We start from the raw sequence: 20902 nt of genomic DNA on the forward strand, positions 1-20902 counted from the left end.
GGAAATGCACAGAGATCAAAAGTGGAATACACGATCATAAGTGGACTACAAATGGATGATTTGTGGACCTAAAATGGACTACAAATGGATTGCAAGTGGACCAAAAGTGGAATACAAGTAGCTGAAAAGTAGCGTGTCGGTGTTAGCAGAGTAATTGTTGTCAGGTGACCTGGTTCAAAAGGTCGCGTCAAAGAGCGTCGTTCGGGCGACGGCGTCCATGGGCCCCGCTGAGGCGGCGGCCATGATGGCGCTGAGGCGGGTGAGGGAGGCGGCGCGCTGCTTGAGGGCGGGGGCGCGGCCCGGCTCGGGGGTCGGGAGGTGGCCGTAACGACGGCCATCTCGGTCGTGCTGATAAACGCGGATGACGCGACTCGGACGGCCCGACGGAGATGATTCTACTTCCTGCTTTGGATCTTCATCGTCTGATTGTGAAGACTGGCTGCTTACATCTTCATCTTCATCATCCCTCCTGTTCTTTTTCTCATCCTTTCTCTTTCTTTCATCTTTATAATTCCTCTCTCCATCTTCATCATCCCCTTCTCTCTCATCTTCCTCCATCTTCCCATCATTTTCTTCCAGCATTTCTCCTTCCTCCCTCCTCTCTTCCTCTTTTCCTTTCCCCTCATCCACATGGTCGCAGGCTTCCAGGTAGGCGGCGGCGGCGGCGGAGGCGGCGTTGTTTTCCTCCTGCTGATCCTTGCCGCGTTCGTCCCGGAAACTTCTTTGCGGTTTGGCGGGTGGACTTGAGGAAAACGATGACGAGGGTGACGGAGAGGATAGCGATGAAGGCCGGCCGCTGAGGGTCGTCATGGTGATGTCAGGTCGACGTTGCCGTGGTGATGGTAGCCTCTTTGTGACCGCCCTCAAACATCTGCATCAACAAAGTTTGAATAGTTGCGATAAGACTGCGAGACAATGACGCCTTTTCCCTCCTTGGGAGCTGTCCCAATCCTTTTGTCCATACCGTGCATGACAGGACATGTCAAACACTGCCACCTACTGGCTCTTTTGTACGATGGCATGTTTTTATGTCAGTCGACTCATGTAAAAAATCTAGTTTGCAGTGTATATGGTGGAAGTGAATCTCAAGTGGACAAGTAGCACACACAAAAAGAGACCAAAAGAACCGTACGAATGCACTACAAGTAAAGAACAAAAGGAAGGTGGAATTTTGTTTGAAAAAGTCCAACGTGACAGCCAGCCGCTTTAGAGCGCCTTGTTGTCCGCCATGAGTGTGCGCATGTCATTGCAGAGAAATACAGAAGAGCGAACAGGCAAGATTTTAAAAAACACATTTTTTCCCCCCCAATCTAACGTGACAGCCAGTATGCGGACAGGGACTTTGCGCTGACGTGGCTGCTGTAGAGTGCCTCATTGTCGGCAGCGAGTGTGTGCACATTACACAGATAAAGACGGAAGAGCGTGGAGGGGGATAGGCTTTTTAAAATGTCTGACGTGGGAGCGAGCGTGTGACCGTGGCTTCGGGTGGTCGGGGCGACTTTAGAGCGCCTTGTTGTCGGCCACGAGTGCACGCGCATCACGAAGATAGAAGAGCGATGAGCTCGTCCTTTTCTTTTTAATTGGGGGCTTTGAAAATGAAATGTTTGCCTCACCTGAGAATTTGGGTCCTGCCGAGAGCTCCTGCGCTGAACCCCAACACGAAGGCGAGCAGCACCGCCGCCGTCACGGCTCCGGCAAAGAGCTCGCCGGAAACCGCTTCCGGGTCGTCCAGCTCCCTCTCGAACCGCGGAGCTTCGCGCGTGCGCAGCTGGTACGGGAACAGCGTGGCGCCGCCGTCGTCGTGCCGCAGCAGGCAGTAGTAGAGACCCCGGTGCAGCTCGCTCAGATCGCGGAGCACCAGGCTGCCGTCCCGCCGCATGTGGACCGGCACCGGCGGGGCGTGGAGCCCGGGCGCGCGGACGGGTCCGAAGGGCGTGTGCCAGTACGCCACCGCGCCCGCTGGCGGAAGAGGGCCCTCGCCGCACCGGATAGTCGCCTCCGCCCGCGGGCGCACGTCCACCTCCGCGGCGGGCGCCACCGTCAGGACGTCGGCTCTCCCGGGATGGGCCGACGCAGCCGCCAACGTTGCGAGCGTCAAGCAGCGGGCAAACATTTCAAAGCTGCGAGTTGGCAACGTCAGCAACCGGAAAACAAAAGAAGACATTAACACATTTTCTTTTCGAGCTGTCAACCATTGACCCAAAATATCCACTTTAACTTTAACCGCAGCTTCTCACACTCATTTTAGGAACTTGAAAGGCGTCGCCGCACGAAGAAATATGATTCGGATTGGGAGCAAGAAGAAATTGGTTTCAAAAATAGAACATATTATATTCATCCAAATGTATCAATAATATAAAGGTAGTTCAAATTAAAAGTTTTTCAATAAACAGTGAAGTAGAGGACCTATGAAGCAACGTTAGAACTTCAAGACTGTCGAGACTGCACAGACCGGAGTGCTTTTGAAACTTCAGCCGGCCGCCCGCCCGCCCGCTTGAATGTGCGGCCCGCGTCGCGTCCGATATCGCTTTGTGTGCGGACCGACAAAGTCGTGTCGCACGTTCGATGACAACCAGCCGCGGTCCGCTGGCCGACTTCAGCAACGTCGCCAGGCTAAAGAGGACGCCGAGCGCCTGTACAATCGCGCTAGAAATCAGCCGACAAAAGAAATTAGCGTCGCCGAGAGAAATTATGCAAGAAAAGATGGAAAAGCAGATTGACTGCCGACGACTCTAAGTCACTCTGGCGTGGATTGCAATAGCTAACCAATGACAAGCGACCATACCCCCAAGCAGAGAACAATAAAGGACTTGCTGACGTCAGACTTGAACACCTTCTACTGCAGGTTTGAAAAGGACACTTTCAAGACCCTAGAGATGATCGTGAACTTCAGGAAGCACCCTCTTACACTGTCCAACTCCCCCGTGTCAACCGTCGAACCTTCAAATTCCTGGGGATTAATTAGTCTCTCGGGACCTGAAGCGGGAGACCAACATCCGCTCCGTCCTGAAGAAAGGCCCAGCAGAGGATGTACTTCCTGCGGCTTCTGAGGAAGCACGGCCTTCCACGGGAGCCGCTGAGGCGGTTCTGCGCAGCGGTCATCGAATCGGTCCTGCGTTCTTCCAACACAGTCCGGTTCGGTGCCGCTACAAATAAGGACCGACTCCGACTGCGACGGACAATCAAAACCGCTGAAAGGCATTGTCGGTACCCCCCTACCCGCCCTCGAGGACTTGCACGCTGCCAGAACTAAGACAAGAGTGTGCAAAATCCGCATCCCGGTCACCGGCTCTTCCGGTGACCGGGAATCACTAACTTCCTAAACACCTGACCTACAATTCCGTTGCAACACGCTGCCATTGTTTTTTCGACTTGAGTTCGTTGTCACATTTTTGTGGGCCAATCATATATCACTCGTGCACTCACTGTCGTCGTCTCGCCACGCTGCACTGTTTGCGTATCTGCCGTTGACCAATACTGGCCACTCATGGGCTTGAGAAGTATCTGCGCCATTTGCACAATTGACACTGTCCCAGATGATCGCACTACTCGTCACTTTAAACTGCATGCCTTTCTTGAAGTCCCTGCGCCATTTGCACAATGGTCACTGCGCCGGACTTATTGTTCTATTTGTCATTTCGAGCTGCGCTAAATTGCGAGAGGACTCAGTGACTGTTTTTTTTTTCAATGTCTTTGTGTCTCAAAAGTATTCGGTCAATTGACTGTTCTTTTGTTTTTTTTCTGTTGTGGTACGAAAGCGCCTCCAACTCCCGGAGACAAAGTCCTTGTTTTTTATTTACTTGCCAAATAAAGAGGAATTAAATCTAATGATCTACACGAGATAAACATTTGACATATTTACAAAATATGTACCAAAAAAAAATAAAAAATACAAACAAATTGATGAATACCATAGTAATTCAAGTTTTGTAACAATAGTTTTATCCTATAAAACATTTTATTGATTTAGTAATTGATAAGAAATTGTGGCATCTGTAAGCAGCAATACTGGTCAAATAAGTCACATAAAAACCTAAAAAAAGTAAAAACATGCTCATTAAAATGTTGTACTTCAAATAGTTAATTTAATCACGAAAGGTTTATTGATGCACTCGTGAAGGAAATGATGATAATGAGTAGCAATAGCAGTAAAAGTCACATCAACAAAAAACATGTTTGTTTTTTTATAAATGTGAACTGTTTAAAACAATAATGAATTTAGAGTAATTCAAATTTAGTCGTCACAGTAATTAATGTGATGCAAATATTTGTATTGGAATCATAATGGAAGCATATACACACACTACATGAAGTTACACAAAAACAATACGTCTTCGTAAGTCGTTAAAAATAGGATGCGTTCAGTAAAAGACTTGCGATGTTGTTGTTGTTGTTTGTTTACCTGCGATTGACGTCTCCCGATTTGTTGGCCTTCGAGCGTAAAGTGCAACTTTGACACTCACATGACACAAGCTTTGTTGCCGATGATGATGTTAAAGATTAATATCTGCACGGGACATCCATGGCCTCGCTGTCATCTCAGCCCTTTGCTGCCATCTAGCGGTCGACACCCCGAACACACAATTGCGGAATCTCAGCGCGGACGACGGAACCGTGGCGGTTTTTACATTCATATAAATGTTTGGCATTATTGAAAACATCGAGGGGACGATGCAGTTTAAAAAAAAAAAAAAACGTGTACAAAACAATGGCATCGATATATCCTAAACATAAATACAGACTCCTGGGTATGCTTCATTACCATCAACCATCAACCACTCACACTTCAAAATGACCTAACCGCAGTCGGGCAGCAGATGACACTTGAACGCCCCACGAGCCACTGCAGTCCATATCATCAGCCACGATCAAAAAAAATGACATTTGATCAAACGATCGAGTGGTTAGCGCATCTGGCTCACACTTCTCAGGGCGCCGGTTCAAATCCGGCCTCGCCTGTGCGACCGATGGAACCGCGGAGGGTCCCTGAACAAACCACCAACTTCATCCTTTTGGTCAGATGGCCCCAAAGGCACCGTGAAGTTCTTTACGAACGCATTCCGTACTGTCATGTCCACTTAAGCGGTCCCGTGTCGTCATCTGGTCCGCGAACGCCCCAGCGACTTCCTAACGTGGAGTCAAACGGCGGCACTTAGTCGGAGGGCCCTCGAACGCACTCCCGACAGCTGCTCGCTCCCAGTTTGACACAGGGCCCTTGAACGTCACCCCCGCGCATTGGTACAGATGGGCGGCGGCGGCTTGTCACACAGCCCTTGAACGCGGCCCGGCGCTCGTCTCGCCGCCAGATGCGCGAGGAGGCGTTCGCGTCGCCGGTGGGCTCGCAAGCGTGTCGTGTGCCCGCGAGCTGCTCGACGTCGGCGCTCGCGTGAGAGCGGCACGCAAACCTCAGCGACGACGAGCCAAAGTTGTTCTGCGGGCGGAGGAGCGAAGGAGCACGGCCTGACGTCACAGGGACTCCTTGGAAGTAAGTGGCTGATTTGCAAGCGAGCTTAACGTTTGGACGTGCGCGAGTTGACTTTTCGGGCTCTTTTGTCGCCTCGACACACTCCGTGTCGCTCGGAAGCCCACGGAATTGTCTTCGGTTGCCGTAGTGGACGCGTTGACATCGGAGAGGAAAGAATGTGGCACGTCGCCCTTCTTGGCGAGGAAGTTCGCGTGAACGAGACCACTTCCGGTTAAAAGCTGCCTTTTATCGTTCAGCCACTTTCACTTGTTCCAACGTCTGTTGGCCTTCTGCGCGTGGACTCGAGACTAAACACAAAGTTCCCTTTTCCCACTTTAGCACGTTCATTCAGTCACATGTGGGCATCCTACCCTAGTTCTTCCGCTGGTCCTTGAACGCACCGCCGACCACTTCCACTTTGGTTCGTCGGATGCAGTCGCGAGGTTACGTTCAGTCAGATGCCCGTTGGACGCATCGCCAACTATTTGCATCATCTTCGGCCCAGTCGTCCAGTCCCATTTCACGAGATGGTGCGTGAAGGCACCGCAGACCGTTGACTCCACTCGACTTCATCTACGTTCAATTAAACAGTCGTTGATGGTCCCTGAACGCATCGCCAACTATTTGCCTTATCTTCGGCCCAGTCGTCCAGTCCCAATTCACGAAATGGTACGCCGACTGTTTACGCAACTCAACTTCATTTACATTCAATTCAACAGGTGTTGGGGCCCATGTTATCAGATGGTCCCTGAATGCACCACCGACGACTGACAGATTGCATTAGTTCGACGCAGTCGTTGGGTCACATTCGTTAAGAGGGTCTTTCAACACACCGCCAACTATTGACGTTAGCCTACGCCCACATTTCACGGGACGGTACTCGAAGGCACCGCCGACTTGTGACGCAGTCGTTTGGTCCCCCGTTATCAGGCGGTCCTTGAACGCACCGCCAACTGCTCACAATCGCATTAGCGAGACGCATTCGATAAGGCGGGCGGGCATCGAATGCTCCGCTAACTTCTGTATTTCAATTCCCCGACTTCCATTCTTTCAGTCCCATAAGATGGGAGGGGAGACGAGAAGCAGTCATGTGACTTTACTCTCCACACCCAAACTGAGTGTTTTCACGTTCGACAGCCAACCACTCCCTAAGAAGCCAACAGCTCCCTTTGAACCGGTCATCTCCTGCCCCCCCCCCCCCCCCCCCGCGCCCCTTCCCTTTATGATACACGCCCCTGGTGAATTGCACGCTGCTTTTGTTGTATATATGACTTTTATGATGTTATATTTTTGTCGCGCGATTTGTTTGTTTGGCCGCCATCTTGACCGCGTGTGACGTGACCTTTCCGGCGGACGGCTCGCAAAGGTTGTATCTTGGTTTGATGCGATCCCCTCCCCGAAAGGCGGCGTGACGTCCGAACATGAGTTCCGCGGGCGCCGGCCGCGTCCTTTTCTCCGCGAGCTCTGTAGGTCCGCACGTGCGTACTGCGGCTGATTTGTTGCCGTGCGTGTGACAGAAGCGTCAGGCATGGTGGTGGCTTACGAGGGCCAATCGTTCGGCGCCCTGCGCAAGCAGTGTCGGCAAAACGGCCTCCTGTTCGAGGACCCGCTGTTCCCCGCCACGGACCAGTCGCTCTTCTACCAGCGCAACCGCATCGGCAACGTCATCTGGAAGCGGCCGCAGGTACGCCCCGGCGCCGCCGCGCTCCAGTGCGTATGGGGAGTGTGCGAATGAACGAGCGAGAGGCAAAGCGGATGAATGAGCGCGCGTGAGGGCTTATTTTGAGTCCTCGATCGTGTCCCCTTGTTGTGTGTTCCTAAAGGCTTTGCGCGTGCGTGTGTTTGCGTGGCAACGTTTGAGCGGCGCCGCCCTGCCGCCGGAACGAAGGTTGACTTTGCGCGTGTTATTTGCGAGCAGGAGATATGCCAGGATCCGCAGCTGTTCGTGGACGGCCTGAGCGCCCACGACCTGCACCAAGGCCAGCTGGGAAACTGTTGGTTCGTGGCGGCCTGCTCCAGCCTGGTGTCGCAAGACGGCCTGTGGCAGAAGGTCAGTCCCCCCGCGCCGCCGTTTACGGGCTCGGACGCGGTCGCCGTCGCCGGCGTTCGTGAACTTCGCTGCGGCGCGATTGACTCGTTTGAACTCGGACGCTATTTAAGAAATGTGAATCAGGATTGCATATCGTTCGACGATGAACAAGATGATTCAATCCGGAATCGTCTTCAAGGTGGCCCGGTTACACTCGTGGCGTGATTCAATCTGACAAATAATGATGACGCAAAATTATGGGCGATATTACTACAAGGTTATAGCGTGATTCCATCAGACGGGATGCAAATGAAAGCATGATGAAGTTTGATTTGATTCAACCATTATAACATGGTTAAGTCGGGCATCATTAGTTGCAGCATGATTAAATTAGACGTTAAGAATTTAGTGTAGCATAATTGAGACGTTATCAAATAGCTGCAGCTTGACTCGATTGGGTGTGATTAAAGAATTGTAGCACAATTAGACATTCAATAATTATAGCATGAGTAAGTACGGCGGCACGGCGTCCGACTGGTTGGCACATCCGCCTCGCAGTTCCGGGGACCGGGGTTCAAATCCCGGCCTCGCCCGTGAGAGGCGCCGGCGCGTGAGGAGAAGCGGAACGGATGGTGAAGGAATGAAACGCAGCATGATTCCATTTGGTTTTGCGTGATTAAGTAAGAGGTTATTAACAATAAAGGATAGCATGATGAATTGAGTCCTCAAATAGTTCTGCTGTCATTACGCAGACGTTATTAAATAATGACTGCACGATGAAAGGGGAAGTTATTCAATATTTATGGCATGATTGAATTAGACTTTATTCAGTAAGTGGAGCAACATTAAATTCGACTTGACGACATAATTACAGCATGATTAAGACATCATTGGGAAAATAGAACATGGCATCATTACCTAAAACTATGCATGATTATATCAGACATAATTCAATCATTATCGCAAGATTAAATAAGACATTATTCCAAACGTTTGACACATTTAAGGTATTAAGATGAAAAGACTTTGAGCACGATGGCATCGGTTGAGTTCTGAATAAAAACCCAAATGCACGCGTGATCGAATAAGATTTATTTGCACACGTCAAGACGCAAATCATTCAGTTTGCCGAGCCGAGCGCGGGTTTCTGCGCGTCCGCCCGGTCGCGAGATTCATCGGCGGGCGGCGAAGGCCAGCGAGCATCGCAGCTCGGCGGGCCGGGCGCCGTCCTCGAAGGCCAACAGGAAGTACATGACCTTGCGGACCTTGGCCAGCTCGGCGATCCTCTCGCCCAGCTCCCGCACGTCGGCCTCGGGCCGCCGCGGCGCGGCGCCCTCGGGGTCCTCGGCGCCGCGCCAGAAGGCGCCGACGGGCTCCAGCAGCTGACGCGTCATCAGGTGGGTGAGGTCGGGCGTCCAGTGCTGCGAGATGCCCGTGACGGCGACGCGCCCGCGCCCGCCCAGGGACACGTTCCAGCGGCGGAAGCGCAGGTCCTGCTGCCGGAAGTCCAGCCGGTAGACGGCCTCGTGGGGCAGCAGCAGACGCTCGCCGTCCTCGCGCTTGCGGCCCGAGCGCCGAAGAGACGACACGCGCAGACGCATCTTCTGAGGGAGCGAGTCACGGACAGACAGACGGACAGACGGACGCGTCGCGACGACTGTCAGATTCGTTAGTTGACGAGCTTTAGTTACACAAAGGAGGGGGTGTTGCGCTGCCATCTTGTGGCCTATTGTTACCAAGGAACTATGTTGGAGTTGGTTGAGGAGCTTCAGTGACACAAAAGGAGTGCTTTGCTGCCATCTTGGTGCTAGGGAACTATTTTGAGGTGAGTTGAGGCACTTCATTTCAACACAAGTAGCGCTTTTTTTTTGTTTTTGCCGAGCAACTATGTCAAAGTTAGTCGAGGTGTTTCATTTCCACAAAAGTAGTGCTTCGCCGCGTGCTGTGGCAAGGAACTGTGTTGAAATTAGTTTAGGAGCTTCATTAAGACAAAAGTAGTGCTTTATTGCAATCTTTTGATCTTATTGCAATCTTCAATCTAAGGAACTATTTTGAGGTGAGTTGAGGCACTTCATTGAAACCAAAGTAGCACTTTTGTCGCCATCTTGTGGCATGCTGGTGCCAAGGAACTTTGTGGAAGTGAGTTGATGAGCTTCATTTAGACAAAAGTAATGTTTTGTCAGCATCCTGGTACCAGCAAACTATGTTAAAGTGAATTGAGGAGCTTCATTCAGACAAAAGTACTGTTTTGCCGCCATCTTGTGGTATGTCGGTACGACGACACTACAGTATGTTGAAGGGACTCGAGGAGCTTCTCAAAAAAAAACAACGAAACTAGTGATTTACTGCCATCTTGTGGGATGTCGATGCCAAGGAACTGTGTTGGAGTGAGCCGAGGAGCTTTATTTACACAAAAGGAGTGCTTGGCTGCCATCTTGGTGCGAGGGAACTATTTTGAAGTGAGTTAAGGAGCTTTCTTAAGAGAAAAAGTAGCACTTTGTCACCATCCCGTGGCACGTTGTTGCCTAGCCACGACGTCGGTTAGTTGAGGAGCTTCGTTTCCACAAAAGTCGTGCTTTGCCGCATCCTGTGGCAACTTGGTGCCAAGGAACTGTGTTGAAATTAGTTTGGGAGCTTTTGAAGTGAGTTGAGCTGCTTCATTGACACCAAAGTAGTGCAACCCTAGCCCTGCAGTCTTGTGGCAATTGGAAACCTTTTTTGGGGGGCGGGGCATCAATTCATGAATGTGGAAAATAAGTCAGCATGATATCAAAAAGTAAAATAATTATGATATGATTACTGTACACCAAGACGCTATTAAACAGTAAGAGATTGTGTAAGTAAGATGATGAAATATGACTAAAGAAGGCATTATTACCGGGCAATACTTTTAGCAAGTTTAAGTAGGACAATAAAAACACAAATATATATAAGGAGACATTGAAAAGTCACCCATTCGGCATGCTTCCGTAAGACGTCGCTGCAAATGAGTCCGTTTACGTGGCCGCAACATCATTTCATTTTGCCGACGTTATGACGCGCGCTCACCTCCGTCAGCGCCGCGTCCTCCTGAAATTGCAGCTCCACCGTGTCGGGCGTCGCTTCCGTCTGCTCCATATCGCGCGCGGGGCCTCGCCGGACGGACGGACGGACGGATGTTGTCAAGCGGCGCTGTTGGAACTTTTCCGCTTTTTGTGTTTGTGTCTCTCTCTCTCTCTCTCTCTCCTCTCGCCACCTTAGCACCTCCCACCTTCCACTTGCACAACTATTTCCATGACGCGCGCACACCACGCACACACACGTGCAGACAAGCACGCCCCGCAGGCGACATTGCGTCGATCGACCCTCACATCATTAGCGCAGAGGACACGATTGATGGAATGATTTTTTTTCGACTTATGTAACTTTTCGATTGTACAATGGCCCAAATAAAAAGCATTTATTTTGAGGTGAAGGAGGAAAGCGGTTGCCGGGCAACAGGAGGCGCCGATGACGCACGGCGGGGATCTGCGGGAGTCTCCCGACGCCCCGTGGGGGCGCTTGTGCTCAACGGAGCGTTTCTTTCTTTCTTTCTTTCTGTCAATCAGCGTGCGTGCGCCAGTGAACATGTCCGTGTGTCACCACGCGGAAGGATTTTGTCGCCTTCCCGACAACTTGTCACATTACATTTGCGCTTCGGCATTCGCCAATTTTCCCAGCCGCAGATTTTTGGGGGCGAACCTTTTTCACTGAAAAACTCATTTTGCGGTTTTGTTCTTGCTCACTACAAAACCTTGTCTACTATATAAATTATGCTTTGGCGCCATCTTGTGGCATCTTGGGACGTTGACGTGAAGGGAAGAGCTCAACTTGAGAGCAAAGTAGTGCTTTGCCGCCTCTCGTCGCACGTTAGTGCCATCGTCTAGTTCACGAATGACGATAAATCGTACCTGGCCTCTGACGCAGATGCAGTCTTCTCCGGACCCCGAACCGGACTTTGTCGGCACGGTTCGATAACGATATAAAGGACGTTCAAATTGGATCTAAACTTTGGTTTAGACCAGTATTGATCTGAAAAATAAGCCTTTTATTTCTTCTTTTGTGCAGTTGACAAATACGGACTTCGCCCGCTCTTGCGCTCAGTTGCTCCGTCGGCCGGGGGGGAATTCCTTGCATTTCAATTGTCGAACCGGAACGTCGCTGCTGCCAGCATTCGTGACGGCCCGTGGCTCCCGCGACAGGTGATTCCCGACTGGCAAGACCAGGAGTGGAACAAGGACCGGGCCGCTTCGTACGCCGGCATCTTCCACTTCCGCTTCTGGAGGTTCGGCGAGTGGGCGGACGTGGTGATCGACGACCGGCTGCCCACCCTCAACGGCAAGCTGGTCTACTGCCACTCCAACAACGCCAGCGAGTTCTGGAGCGCCCTGGTGGAGAAGGCCTACGCCAAGTACGCGGGCCGACGCCCACTCACCCAAACGGACGCGCTTATCTTTTGACGGCGTGCGAAACCGAGTCCGGTTGTCGTCGCAGGACGTGCGGCTGCTACGAGGCGCTGAACGGCGGCAACACGGCCGACGCGCTGGTGGACTTCACGGGCGGCGTGTCGCAGTCCATATGCCTGAGCGAGAGCGGCGCCAAGAACAGCATGGAGAAGCAAGCCGAGCTGTTCAGGCGAGTCCTCAAAGTGCACGAGAGAGGAGGACTCATCAGCTCCTCCATGGAGGTCAGTGTCAGATTGCTCTCATTTTTATTACATATACAGACAAAAGAGCTCGTTCTGTGTGGCTTTCCGCTTCTTCTCTGGCAATCGCACCATGTTTTTGCGGTTCAGTAAGTCGCCAACTGTTTTTGTTTTGTTTTGGGTTTTTTTACGATGGTCCACTTCAGTCGCGTTTGGCCCCATCGCTTGGTGAGTGGCAGGCCGTCAAGTAGCGGTCGTTTGAAACTTTAGAATGACCCTACCATCTACGCTGATTTCGTTACCCCGTCTATGGTGTTTTGTATTATATGTTAGCATTAAGCCATGGACATTTTCTTGAAACTTGTTTTGTTTGTAAATGAAGTGGAGCGCAGATATTCACGGGGGATAGAGACCGGGCTGGGCTGCAAATAGCGAAAATCTGCAGATAGTTTAAAAAAAAAAAGTCTAAAAAGTTTGACTTCAACGGGGAATAGTCATTTGAAATCGGTCACGGAACCAATCGAAGTCGTAAGCCGAGGTCACCGGCGGAACCCTCCCTTACCGACCGACCGCCAGCGGGTGGCGCTAATGTCGCTTCCCGTGACGGCCCGCAGGCGATCGGCGCGTCCGAGATGGAGGCCCGCCTGCCCAACGGCCTGGTCAAAGGTCACGCCTACGCCGTGACGGACGTGCGGCGCGTGCGTCTGGGTCACGGCCTGCTGGCCTTCTTCCGCTCCAACAAACTGGAAATGATCCGCCTGAGGAACCCGTGGGGCCGCAGCGAGTGGAGCGGACCCTGGAGCGACAGGTGAGAAGACGGCGCCGCTAAAAGCTCTTTCGAGCCCTTCGACGTCGCTCGTGTCTTCAAATGTCACGGAATCACCGAACGATCGAGTTTATCACAGGCGACTCTTTAAACGGAAGAAAAAGGTATTTGAATATCATTGAAGGCTATTAAAGGTCTTTGAAGATCTTCAAAGATCACTCCAATTATTTATACATTTCTTAAAATCACGACAGGTCATTAAAGATCACTAAAGGTATTTAAAGGTTCAATAAGGTTTATGAAAGGTGGTCTTTAAATAGCCCTAAAGGTGTTTGAACAGCATCTACGACGACTAAACGTCTTTGAAGATCACTAAAGGTGTTTAAAGGTCCTTAAAGATCAGCTTTAACGCGCCAATGTTTTGTCGAGTTCAACCGCCATCGAGTGACTCTAATGGAGGTTTCATATCAAAGAGTCCATTTCATTTGAAGAAACGCCGAAAAGGCCCCTCCCTCTGGCAGCTACTTCTGTTTGAGCCAGTTTTGTATCCGCTTTGTCCAGATTTGGCTAAGACCCGCCCGCTTTCCTCCGATCGGTTCCCTCCGCGTTCGTTATGTCGACAGCGCTGGCTCGGGTGCGGCGAGGCGGGCGGAGGTCTTCGCCCGCGGACTCGATACGCTCGAGACGTTCCAATTTTTCGGGCCTCTCGGGCAAAAACCGTCTGGGACCCGGGAAAGCGTGGACCGTTTTAATTCGCGTTTCACATTTCACTGGGGCACCACAGAGACACGATTCCATCCCAAATAGTAGACAAATGTGGTTTGGCAAAATAGGTCCGCTTTAAAGCTCGCTAAAAATAGGCTCGAGTCCTTGGAGGTCATTCGCAAAAGTCCTTTACTGCTGTCGCCAATCGTGAGCCCCTTTTACAGAAGTTCAAAACAATCGTGAACACGGATGATTCCAAAATTCATTCTTTTGTTCCCCCCCATTCATTTTCCGTACCGCTTCTCCTCACAGGCGTCGCGGCTGCGCTGGCGCCCATCCCTATTTTCGCCATTGTACTCCTTCCGCTTAGCAAACCTTCACCGATCGGAGCCGTTGTCGTTTCACAAAATCCACCAAAATATTACTCTGCGCTTTTCCGACAATTCCCAGAATTCTCCATTTTCCCGCCCCTGAAAATATTAGATATTATCCGACTGCTCCTGCGGTGACCACACAATCTCAATTTGTACGCAAGTCGGAACGAGCGTTGGTCCGTCACTACTTAAGTCATAAACAGATTCAATTTGTATGAAAAGCGCGTTAATGACCGTTAATGAAAAACAGTAAATACAGCACTGACTGAGAATGCCTTCTTGTACCGAATGGAAACGCGTTCTTAAGTCATCCGTACCCTCGAAAAATCCACGCTTCGTGAGATGGTACCGACAGAGAGCACCCTGTCCGTTTTTTACCGCCGGTCCGCGACCCGCCCGAAAAGCCTCCGCCGCCCAAACGTTGCCGGGGTGACTAAAATGCCGCTGAAGCTGCCGTGTTGTGCTCACAGTTCGGAAGAATGGAAAAAGGTCAGCAACAGCGAGCGCGAGAAGATCGGCGTCATCGTGCAGAACGACGGAGAGTTCTGGTGAGCTCGGGTGCGATGTCGCCCCCTGGAGGGCGAACGTGTGTATTGATGCGCTTCCCCCCCCCCCCGCGCAGGATGACCTTCAGCGACTTCATCTCCAACTTCACGCACCTCATCCTGTTGCGCTTGATCAACACGTCTTACCTGAGCGTGCACAAGACCTGGGAGGAGGCGGTGCTGCGCGGCTCCTGGCGTCGCCACGACAACGTGCTGAAGAACCGGGCCGGCGGCTGCGTCAACAACAAGCAGACGTTCCTCCAGAACCCGCAGGTGCGCCCTACTTTTACATCCCGACCGCGTCGTAATGACGAAACCCTCGTTTTTGGCGGCCCGGATCGTTTTGTGGGGGTTTGGGGCTCAGCCCTGACGCAAATACGGACATTTGGCAAGTCACGAACGCCCCCCTGAAATTTGTGGTAAATTACCCGACGTCCGTATTCACCCGCACGGGTCGGAACGTTTACCGCCGCTGACGACGCAGTACATTTTTCGACGGGTTCAACGAGGGTCTCGTCCAGCCGGACTGTTGACGTTCGGCTTTGTCGTGCGCTCGACTCGGTGTGGCGCATCCTGTAAATGGCTTGTAAGCGCGTTGCGTTGTGTGCGTGTCGCAGTACATTTTCGACGTGACGAAGAGCGAGGACGAGGCGCTGGTCAGTCTGCAGCAGAAGGACCGCAGAGCCTGCCTGAGACAAGGACGAGGGGAGAACCTGGCCATCGGCTTCGAGATCCACAGGGTCAGGCCGCAGCCGACCCGAGTCTTTTTCTCGACTTCTCGATGTTAATGAGGAGAATTTCAGAAGGTCACCAGGGGTACTGGTAGCTTCCAGATGGCAACTCGTGCCCAGTTCCGCCTCGCTCCTGACATGTCCTACCCGTGACGGCGAGATGTTTGCATCTACAATGACTGCTGTGCTAGTGGGACACCGACATGTTACTAATGAAGCAAAACTAGTAGTGGGCCTCTTGGTGCTTCTATTAGGCTCCGGGAGGCTCCTAGTGCATGGCGCAGGCCCTCTACTTGAGCCTGTTGGTGTTGCCGCTGCAGCACGGTAGTTTAGTTTACGACTCAACACGACTTTACTTGATTTCCGAAGAACTTTAAATACAAGCGCAGTTGGAACAAAGTTCTGTCCAAATTACGAAAATAAAACCTATTTCAGGTGGAATGTACTAGTGGGGGGAAAAACATGACCAATAAGACGAGACTAATAAGTTCTACTAGTGCGCTGAATAGTCTAATACGAATGTGTTTGTATACTCATAGTGAGCATGTATTTGTTATTGGTATTATTATTTTTTTTTGACTTTTTACAACATGGTGGGCGCACAGGTGGAGTTGAACCGGAAGTACCGGATGCACGCCCCCCAGCAGAAGGTGGCCGACAGCCCCTACAGCAACACCAGGTCTGTACGGAAACGGCATTTCGTGCATATCCGACATGACGTACCGACATGTACCGGTAATGCTTTTGGTCCTCGTGACAAAAACCATTCAGCTGGTGCGACGACTGCAGATCTGGGAGAACACCTGTGAGTTACCGCTAAGGTCTTTTCCACAACCGTGTGACATTTCGGCACACTAGTAGCGCAACTTTGGCATACCTGCGGGACAGCTACATGTTACGAGTGAGGAACAAACAAAAAAGGTTCAACTAGAACTGCTGCTCTGTGTGTTTGGACGTTGCCAACGGAGTCCATCAGGGGTCACTATTGGGTCCCACACTGGTCATGTCATGTTATGTTCATGTTCTGATAGAACTCTTAAATTCACAAATGAGCAAATGGAAGTCATTGATTGATATCAATAAATGACCTTTAAATGTAAACAAAACAATGATTTGAGTGAATAGTCAATGTGAGTAAAATGGTGCGAACTAAAGTTCAACTAGATGTGGTGAATAATGAATGGCTATCTGAAAAATTTCCAGGAGTAGTAGTGAACACTTGGAAGCCCCCCATAAAACACGGAGTCCAAAGTTTCAAGAAGAATTGCCGTGTTGCGCAAAGCCAAACGGGAAGAACACATCGACCTCACATTCTCGACAACTCATTCGTTTTACCATCTCTAAGCTACCGGTGACACAAAACTGTGCACTAGTTGTCCACTGCGTTCAACTAACGCTACCCGTGACATTATGAAACTGCACTAGTTAACTTCTAGTGCTTCGCTAGTTGTACAAGTTGCACATAGAAGTCAACAAGGGCAAAGCTTTGCCCCACTAGTAACGTGGCCGTCCTACTGGTATGTCACAGTTGTCCTACTCGTCTGCAAAAAAATGTCATACCGTAGTGGAAAAAACATGACTAGTACGACAGTCATTCTACTCGTGTGCCGAATTGTCTCACTCGTGGGAACAAAAGAGTACTATTGATGATTACGTGGGCCTCGGGCTGGAAATCAATTTGACGAATGAAATGCTCAAGTGGCCTTCCATAGATCTGCGTTCCTGCGCGTGGACCTGAAAGAGGGCCGCTACGTTATTCTGCCGACAACCTTCAACCCCAACCTGGAGGGAGACTTCCTGCTGCGCATTTTCACCGACGTGCCGTCACACTGCAGGTTTTTAACATTTCGATATATTTATATTTGTCGGGTATGTTTTTCGCCGGACGGGCGTGGAAGAGGGTCTCGCCCAGCTCGTCTGTGAAAGCCACGTTTGTCGACCGCTGCAATGACTAAGAGACGCCAGAAGAGGGCAGCGTTGCATCGCTTTGGAATTGAGATCGGCGCAGCTTTTGAGCCAGAGGATAAAGATTTGGCGGTGAATCTCCGCTTGTCACGGCGATTATGAGGGGGAAAAATGCCGACGCGTCGGAAGTCGGACGAGTTTAGGCACCTCGAACTTGGACAGAGTATGTATATGTATGCTACAAACAGTAAAGTGTAAGTAAGTAAGTACGAGTGTGTCATGATGTTGACAAAAGATGACGCAATTCATGGACAAACGGCGCGTGAAAAAGCCACTGACGTTCAATTCGCGACAAACGCTGATTATTTTGTCTTAGTTTTGTTGTTTTATACTTTTGAGGTGTCACAAAAGCACAAAAAGCACTGCTGTTGCTTAACTAAAGAATGGAAAAAGGTTGAAACCAACTTTTTGTCGGGAAAGTCTTTGGGTTGGCTTGCTGCTTAAATTGTCGCAGAACACAAAATCCTGTGCGTCGTAAAACATCGGCCGAGATGCTTTGGAAACAACTGCCGATGAAGGCGTTCAACATTATCCCATTCAACTAAATCTCATCATTTCATCCAACAACGGTCAGCTACTAGCTTAGCGCTAATGCGGAAATTAGCCTCGACGTTTTGGCGATTCGCACAACTGCTGCTGTAACACGCGCGGCAACACAAACCAACAGCGCACAAAAGTACTCACAGCGGGCATATACTTCTTCGACGATTACGCATCGCTCCTTTCAGGAGAGCTCAGTGCTGCCTGGCATTTTGTGGCACAACGTGGTACTACGCTAACTCTAAATTGAGACTTGCCAGTGTACTGTTAAAAACAAACAAAGCGGTTGCTTAAAAAAAAAAAAAAAAAACTAGATTGATATATCGGGGGTTCACTGTAGCGATTTTCATGTTGTTGTGTTGTCGTTTGCCGCAGGGAGCTGTGTCTGGATCTGCCCCCTCGCACCTGCTGGACCGGTTTGTTTGGTTTCCCGTCGCTGGTCACTCAAGTGCACGTCATCCAAGCCCAGGCGCTCGGGGGTACGCGTGCCCGCTGGACAAAAAAAAAAACAGACCGTAGCACATCTTTTTGCGGCTGAGCGTGCGTTTGTTCAATTCTGATAGCGAAATTGAAGTTCGTGTAAAACTGACACGACAAAGAGAACGAAACAGAGTTTGCTTGCTAAATGCTAACAATGCCAAACATCATAAGGCAAATTAGCATTCATAAAAAGTTGCATTTTTCGTTTGTATCATTTTTTTTTTCCCCCCATTCGACTTTTATTGTATTTTCATTTCATTCTATTTTCTTTTCATCTATTTTGTATCATTTTTTTTCCCTTTCAACTTTTGATTGTATTTTCATTATTTTATTGTATTTTTATTTCATTCTATTTTATTTTCGTCTATTTTGTATCATTTTTTTTCCCTTTCAACTTTTACTGTATTTTCCATTCAACTTTTATTGTATTTTCATTATTTTATTGTATTTTCATTTCATTCTATTTTATTTTCATCGATTGATATTGATTTGTATCGATTATATTTTTCTGACATTTTATTTTTCTCTTTCATTGAGCGTTTTGTCATTTGATCTTTTAAATTGATTTAAATTCATGCGTTTGGTTTAATTGCCATTTTACTCACATTTTGTTTTTATGTGGACGCCCGCATACTTTTTTCCGTTTGATATCATTCCCCGGCCCCATTTTTTTTCCAATGTACTCGAATTTTCTTTTCAAATGTTTTATTTATTTTATTTTTTTCTCAAAGGTAATAACGCGTACGTGATCATTCGCTGCGAAGGGCGCACGGTTCGCTCGCCGGTGCACAGCGGCACTCGCAGTCCCGCCTTCGACACCAAGGGGGTGTTCTACAGGAAGGAAGGCAGCGAGCCCATCAACATCAAGGTACGTGTGAGGTGCGCGTGCGCGCGACGTGCGCTTTCAAAAGTGTTGACGTGGTCGCGGCTCAGGTGTACAACTGCAACCGGCTGATCGACTCGTTCCTGGGCGAGATGATGTTGTCCACCGAGTCGGGCGACATCGACCAGACGCTGCACCTGCGGGCCCAAAGCGGGCGCCGAGACGAGCTGGCCGGCACCCTCGCCGTCTCGGTGGTGACGAGCGCCGTGCTCACCAGCATCTGAGACGCGCCGCTCGGTCGCCCCTCTTCGTTTGATTCGACTTGACTTCATTGAATTTGGGGGTTTTGAGTTGATTTGACTTCCTCGTTTTGTTTTATAAAATTTGTAGCTTATTTTATTTCACTTTTCAACATAAATTTAATGACATTTCTTTGATATCATTTTCATGTTCATCTCTTTTGTTTCATTTTTTTCTATTTCATTACATTTTTTTTTTATTTCTTATATTTTTTTTATCCAATTTCTTATCTTTTGTATCAGTTTAATTTGTATCTCGTTCATTTTTACGCCTTTTTTTGCATTTCTTAAATGTATTTTAATTTCATCTTTGTTTTGTAATTTCATTTCATCTTAGCTTTCTTTTTTAATGGATTTATTTCAGTGTTATTTTATTGTATGTTTTCTTTTTTTAATGTTCATTTCACCTTTAAATTGTATTTCGTTTGATTTGATTTTGTATTGTCAGTTTTAGCTCATTTTAATTTTTTTTAGGTTTTACTTTGTTACATTATATTTTGTTTTGATGTAATTTGATTTATGACCTTTTGTTTTGTTTGTATTTTTTTATTATATTTAATTACAATTTAGTGTTCATTTTAATTGAATTTCACTTTATTTGATGTTTTATTTTCATTTCAACTGTTAAGTTGCATTTTATTTCATCTCGCTATTTTGTTTTCGATTCTTTTTTTAATCCAATTTTGTTTTATTTTTCTGTCCTCGTTTTGTTTCTTTTTTACTGCTTTATATTTTCATTCAATTGGCGTTCGCTCCATTTTTATTTTTCATTTCCATTTGATGTATTACATTTTTATTTGATTTTATTTAAATTCAGTTAAATGTTTTTTTTTTTTTTAAGTTAGAATTGTAGCTCAATTCCTTATTTTAAACGTATAAGTTGTATTCTTTTAATTTTGCAGCACAATTTTGCTTGTAGTTTGTTTTTACTGGGAATAAAATATCGACATTGTTCCTCAACCTTCAACAACAAAACGTAACTTTATATTTCTGTCGAAGTTGACTTTTTTTGCCGCGTTTGCATCCAGTACGACGACTTTTCTTTCAGAGGCGACTCGCCATCTGCCAATCATCTGCCTCCGCTCTGATGGATTTGTTCCAACCACTTTTGTTATCGTAATTGCTATCGTGTGCAGTCAATGCGGAAATATGAAGTAGTGTCCAACAGGTTTGAAATGTTAAATGTTGGGTTCGTAACCGCAACGTACCCCAGAAAATGTTTTGCACTTGGACGACGTCATCCACGCGTGCGTCTTAAAACGATCGTATTTCCACAACGTCCGCTCAGTCAACTTTATTAAACTCCCGTTATTATGCATCCTTTATTCACTGTGGCATCCGTGTCACTTATTCCGCATGTGCACTCCATTTAGCATATGTTTATAAGTCATTTGCGACACATTTACGACCAGATTGACCTGAAAAGATATGCCAAATAACTCCTTACTCGACGCATAATTGACTAATTACACAGTTGTTAGTCATTTGCGGCTGATTTGCTACCAATGCGGAACTGTT

The 20902-nt window shown here is 48.8% G+C and overlaps 2 protein-coding genes across 3 annotated transcripts; one reads left to right on the plus strand and one right to left on the minus strand.

Annotated features, from left to right (window-relative positions):
* The first annotated feature begins 6992 nt into the window (after positions 1–6992).
* Positions 6993–20344, plus strand: LOC133404723 (calpain-5-like). Of its 2 annotated transcripts, XM_061680888.1 has the most exons (13): positions 6993–7148; positions 7383–7514; positions 11714–11922; positions 12006–12198; positions 12771–12964; positions 14472–14549; positions 14624–14819; positions 15164–15286; positions 15883–15956; positions 16990–17112; positions 18158–18261; positions 18994–19130; positions 19196–20344. In XM_061680888.1, exons 1-13 carry the CDS (start codon positions 6993–6995, stop codon positions 19367–19369), a joined length of 1893 nt encoding a protein of 630 aa, XP_061536872.1. In that variant the 3' UTR covers positions 19370–20344. The 2 variants fall into 2 exon arrangements, with proteins under 2 accessions (XP_061536872.1, XP_061536873.1); XM_061680889.1 differs by lacking the exon at positions 15164–15286.
* On the minus strand, positions 8293–10690 carry LOC133404725 (olfactory marker protein-like). The gene is made up of 2 exons (XM_061680893.1): positions 10542–10690; positions 8293–9097 (listed from the first exon to the last, which is right to left on the minus strand). The coding sequence occupies exons 1-2, from the start codon at positions 10608–10610 to the stop codon at positions 8666–8668; spliced, it is 501 nt and encodes a 166-aa protein (XP_061536877.1). The 5' UTR covers positions 10611–10690; the 3' UTR covers positions 8293–8665.
* Positions 20345–20902: the final 558 nt, after the last annotated feature.

Source organism: Phycodurus eques, chromosome 7, assembly GCF_024500275.1.
Source record: "Phycodurus eques isolate BA_2022a chromosome 7, UOR_Pequ_1.1, whole genome shotgun sequence".
Taxonomy (NCBI): Eukaryota; Metazoa; Chordata; class Actinopteri; order Syngnathiformes; family Syngnathidae; genus Phycodurus; species Phycodurus eques.